Source organism: the organism of the source record quoted next, unplaced genomic scaffold, assembly GCF_019419815.1.
Source record: "Pyrus x bretschneideri cultivar Hongxiangsu unplaced genomic scaffold, Pyrus_bretschneideri_v1 Contig3, whole genome shotgun sequence".
Classification (NCBI taxonomy): Eukaryota; Viridiplantae; Streptophyta; class Magnoliopsida; order Rosales; family Rosaceae; genus Pyrus; species Pyrus x bretschneideri.
In genome coordinates, this window is record NW_025999612.1 from 5,315,752 (window position 1) to 5,321,589 (window position 5,838).

The following is a 5,838-nucleotide window of genomic DNA, read 5'->3' on the forward strand; positions in this document are numbered from 1 at the left end:
ACAGTGCTGCAAGTTCCATTTTCGTTTCTGAGAATCTAAGATTGGACTTAAAGAGAACCTTACTATTCCTTTTTACAAAAAAGAATATTTACAACTTGGACTTTGAATTGATATGCACCAATTTTTTTTTATGTTTTTATTGGATTTGTAAAGAACATTCCTAAAAAGTTCATACATAAAAAAAATTTAGAATTCAGAACAACTTAGCCACCAGCTTAAGACTAGCAGCTTTATTAAATCTCATTATTTTAGAATTTCATAGTAATCTTAAATCTTCAACAGCTCTCTTACCATCCTTCGTCCGCTCTTCTTTATTTCCTCTTCTCTACATGTATGTCTCTTTTATTACTAACATAAGTAAAAGAATAATTCTAGTCATATCAAATTATACCGCATTGATGTGATAAGTGATTATTAAGACCACATCAATTAGTGTTTTTCCAACTACCATATCAATTAATGGTTTTATTCATCTCATTGAATATTAAAGTTTCCTCATAGAATACATGACATATCACATGATATGATATAAAATTTTTAATTAGTATACCATTATTCGAAGTAAAATTCAAAAAAAAACAAAAAAAAAAACAAAAACAAAAACAAAATGGTTATCAAGTAGTTTTCGCAAATAACCCATAATCTGGACTAGGTTACAGCCCAGTTCGGCCCACACCCGATTATCTTTCACAATATCAACAGAAGCCACTGTTGTTCTCGGCCCTTGGAGTCGGGTCCATTTGCTTCTTCACTCTCGGTCTCTGAGTCTCACTATTTTCTGGTCTCCTCTCCGCGTACCTTCGTTGACACCTGACATCCAGCTTTCACGGTTCAAACTTTAAACCCCCTTTTTTTCTCACAGAAAAGTATCTTCCTCTTCGATGCAACCTCAAACATTTGCTAAGCAGCACAGTTTGTGCAGCCATTGATTCAACCAAGCTTATGCAAGACAATCACAGAGAATCTCCATATTCTTCTTCTTCTTCTTCTTGGTAGGTAAGCAGTATGAACCTTTCTTCTATGCCCTTCACACAAGTTTTCGTTTCTGGGTTTTTTTTTTCTTTCTATAGAAGAAAGCTTAATGATTTCATTTATTGGTTTTTAATGGAAAAATAGGGTCCGGTTGTAGTGTAAAGAAGTGGGTTTGTCTCAGATCATGGAGAAGGATTTTGTTCTGTTGGTTGGGATTTTATTGTTGCAGATTGTAGTTCATTGCTCTGGTGCTGATTCGAAGGTAAGGAATGAGAAAACTGATTTGAATTTGCTTTTTTTTTTTTTTTTTTTATTTATTTTTTTTATAAAATCCCATAAATTGCAATTATGGGATGAAAATTAATCACTGGTTTTCTGCTGCTGTTTGGATTCGGATGTAGTTAAGATCCCAGTTAGATTATTTTGGCGGAAAAGATAACTAGAATTTAGTTTGGTTGGCGATGATCATTTGAGCTTTACACATAACAAGTGATGGTATTCTGTAATGTGTGTATGGTTTAAAATCATGTACTTTGGTTCTATGTTTTGTTCCTCGTAGACCTAAAAAGTTTCAGTCGCCATTTATCATGAGCAGCGACTTACTGGACGCAAGTGTTTTGAGTCTTCCCTCACATCTATACATCGATTTCAACTGCAAAATTACAAAGTGCAGCAGTCTTTCCTTCATGGATCTCTGTTTTTTCCTCTCTCATGGACCCATAGATCAACTGATTTATCTTTCCTCATGTAATTTTCTGTGTGCATGTTTGCCTCCATTTGATGAATGTTGGAGCCAAAAATCTGTGCATGAAACTGGATCTGAGCTGGTATACTCAAGTTTCTAGATGGATCATTACTCCTCAAGTTCTTGGATGGATGCAATGATTGTGGAACTTCCTGGGAGTGTAGAATGATTAGTTTTCATCCAAAGCATGTGGTATTAATCATGGCATTAGTCAATGGGTGCTCAGCGGGCTCCCTTTTTTAAAAACGGAAATTGCAATTTGGACCAGTGATTTTATATTTTTGGAGTTAAAAACTGGACCAAATGAAACTCACTTTTTATTTTTGGAATGATTTTAATTGCTTTTAAGCGTGTATTTATTTGTTAGAGGTTTTGAATGTAGGTAGAATCCGGTGTGAAAACTGATTTGGGTCGGAAAAGTTCGTTAGCATCGACTAATTCAAATGGTTCCAATGATAACACTGTTGGGTCTAATTTGGTTTTGAATACTACCGATGTTCAAAAAGTGAAGGACGGAGACCGGGTGGTTGGATCAAAGGAGGGTGATGGGGATAAGAAGAGCAATCCAAGTAAGGAAGTGGGTGTGAAAGAATCTGATAATGTGGCAAAGAGTGGGGGAGGATCGAGTGAGGGATCCAAAATAGAGGGCGAGGACAAGAAACATGAGTCGAGTGATGGGTTGGAATCAAAGGAAGTACCTAAGGAGGTGGGTAATGGAGTAAATGCAGTCTCTGTGAACCCCATGAGGAAGGAGGGGACTCAAAGTGAGGAATGTGATCTATCTAATATGTGCACTGATAAGGGCAACCAGCTGGTTGCGTGTTTGAGAGTTCCCGGAAATGGTATGTTTTACATTTTGTATTCATGGCAGTTCTATGCATATTTATTGTTTATACTATCCATCCTGAGTGTTTTCCTTATTTCTTGGACTAATGGATTGTTCTCATTCAAACTGAATTATTAGTCTGGTTAAGAATTCGGTATGCAATAAATCTTTAGATAGTAGAGTTTGTTCTTTATATTTTTTCAGATCATTTTTCATTTAGCATACTAAAATATGGTTTTTTTTTTAATTTTACTTTTTAAAGTTAAGTTTGTTATGTTTTGCATTGATCATACTTGACATATTGTGGGTTATCATTTTTCAGATTCTCCCCATCTTTCACTTTTAATTAAGAACAAGGCCAAAGGCCCTCTCTTGGTTACCATTGTAGCTCCTGGTTTTGTGAAACTGGACAAAACAAAAATTCAACTTGCAGAGAAAGAAAATGGAAAGGTAAGTGTAAAGACGCTATAGAGTTGTTCAATCAAAAAAGATATTTTTGTTTGATGATTTCTTAATTGAAGCTAATAAATTTATATTGTGATGCAAATGCTTCATAACGTCCTAGTACTTTTGTAAAAAATTGTGCGATTGCTTTTGCAAAATAGTTCAAAGGGGATCCCTAGGGCTATAAGAGAATCAATTTCTTGTTTCCTTTAACAAAAATGCAACCTAATGTTATATTTCATCGCCCGGTTGGTAATGCTTCCTTGCTTGAAGGACTTCATAGAATATTCAGCATGTCCTTGTATTCCAATTGGCGAATGAGAGTTTTCCGCCAGGACACTTGGTTCCTTTGATCATAGTGTGTCATAAGTTCTTAAACTTTCCAGATGCATACTGCTACCATGAATTGGCTGAATCTTTACACCTATATCCCACGTGGGTAGTAAGTCTATCCAAAAAGTACCTTGCAGTAAACAAAAACCGAAGCAATATTAGTATTGCAGATGCACCAATTAGGCAATAGTCTAATAAGAATCCCAGTACACAATAGATTGGTTGATTCTAAAGCCTATCTCTTACATTGATAGCAAGAGTTTACAGGAAGCTAGATCAAATGCTCTTACTCATAGTGGTTTGGTGGCCATGGGCTCGACTAATGGCCTTGCCAAGTTGGCCTGGACACATACCAGTGGCAATATGTAACTCATTTTCGTTTTTGCGTTGAGAAGATATAGGCGTGTTTTCTAGAGATGTCAAAGCGTAATGCTTGTCACCATGTGAAAAGTGGATTTTGATCTGATATAATTTGGGTTCTGCAGGTTTTGGTTTCAATTGGAAAGGGAGGAGCTGGTGGTTCAATTGTGCTAAACGCAGGAAATGGTCAATGCAACCTTGATTTGAAGGACCTGGTCACACACAGTTCCAGGAAGGAGCCTGAGAATTCTTCAAACTTTGCCCACGCAAACTTCCTAAAACAAAAACCTACGATTGCAGTTGTGTTCTTTGCTTCAGTAGTGATATTGGCATCGGCTTGGATGTGCATCAGCTTTAGGAATAGGCGGTTCTCGGGCAATGGGTTGAAATATCAGAAGCTAGATGAGGACCTGCCAATTTCCAACGAGGAAAAACCGGTGTTGCAGGTTAACGATGGATGGGATAATAACTGGGACGATAATTGGGATGATGAGGAGGCACCCCACACACCCTCAAAGCCAATTACTCCTAGTCTCTCTAGCAAAGGCCTCGCCTCACGACGATTGAACAAGGAAGCGTGGAAAGATTAGTCAGTTAAGTTGAGAAAGAGATTATAGATGCATGTTTCTATTTTGTTTATCTGTCTGTTTATCATTCACAGATAATTATCTGATTTTCCATTTCCCAAGCAGATGTAAAAACAGAAAAAAAGATATCCCATTTATTTACATGAGACTATAAGCTGACTTGTACACCAAGGCTTTTTGGTTGTCTTCAGTGAACTTTTGCTCCCGTTCTACTTTCTAGGGCAGATGTGGTTTAAAGCCTGCTGGCTAGGGTATGTCTCCTCTCTTGCACCCAAGTTCGAATCTTCTTTTCCTAAAACTAAAGTAGTTTTATATATTGCTTTGGCTCGTCTCTGGCCTCACTCTCACAATCCCGATCATGGGACACCCCTATCGAAGATTTACTCATGGATTATATGCCTTCCTAACTATTAGTGGATTTTGGTATCTCCTAGTCCTTGAACGCAACTGTGTTATGTTTTTGTTTTATCGTTTAAGTAATTAAGCTTGTTATGAACCGCTCATCTAATCTTGGACTTGAAGGGGACTGCTGGGTTAATCCATGACCTCTTGTTCAACCTCAGACTTTGTTGGGTTGGGCTTAGCAATTCCCTTATGTTATCTCAATAGGCAGCCCAATAAGGTGAAGAAATAAATATGTGGACTCTACAAAAGAAATACTTGCAATAAGGTGCCAAATTTCTTCTTCACAGTGCAGTTTGTGTTGTAGCCTTGTTGGTCTGCTAGATGGAAATTGTTTGCGTGTCTTTTATTTTCCTTCATATTTATATATTAAGAATACTATTTTTCTTTTACTTTCAAATCAAATTGTAGGTACATTTTTTTTTCTCTGTACAAACGATATCAAATTCTAGGTTTATCATTATTACAAGTCCTTTTGGTATTACCTTTTTTTTTCACCAAAAAAAAAAAAGAAAAAAAAAAAAAAAACTAGTTCATTTTAAAATTAAGCAATAAAAAGTATTTGGTAAAACTAAATATGTTGTTTATGTTATTTATCATTCTAAATACATTTCACACCTTGGAAACACAAAGTGACGGCCACCACCTACCATTACAACCACTGACCTTACATCACCATTGCCGCTACCACAATTGTCACTGTTGCTGCCACAACCATTGCTACCATAACCACAACAACAACCTCTACCACTAGTATTGCGACCACCATCATTGTCGTCACCGCCGCCACCATTTCCACTACAACCATAAACGCCACCATTGTCACCGCAACCACAATCACGATTACCGGCGGTTGTCGCCACCTTACCACCATTGCTACCTATGCACCCCAACCACAACCATATCCACACCATTTGTGTTGCCATCACCACTGTTGCCCCCACCACCACCGGCAACATCGTCGTCACGACCACCATCTTTTCACCACCGCCAACCTCACTACCACCATCGTTACCATTGTTGCTGCCACCACCACTACAATTGCTACTGCCACCACTGATATTTTTACACTGCAACCATTACACCCTACTACTAACACCACCATCATACCCCCACCGTTGATGCTGCCATCACCACCACTACTGTTGCCATCGCTGTGTCGCCACCAC

The 5,838-nt window shown here is 37.7% G+C and overlaps 1 protein-coding gene across 1 annotated transcript; it reads left to right on the forward strand.

Annotated features, from left to right (window-relative positions):
- The first annotated feature begins 728 nt into the window (after positions 1-728).
- On the forward strand, positions 729-4,479 carry LOC125479780. Its single transcript, XM_048589735.1, has 5 exons — positions 729-996; positions 1,117-1,234; positions 2,100-2,559; positions 2,866-2,993; positions 3,806-4,479. Exons 2-5 carry the CDS (start codon positions 1,157-1,159, stop codon positions 4,268-4,270), a joined length of 1,131 nt encoding a protein of 376 aa, XP_048445692.1. The 5' UTR covers positions 729-996; positions 1,117-1,156; the 3' UTR covers positions 4,271-4,479.
- Positions 4,480-5,838: the final 1,359 nt, after the last annotated feature.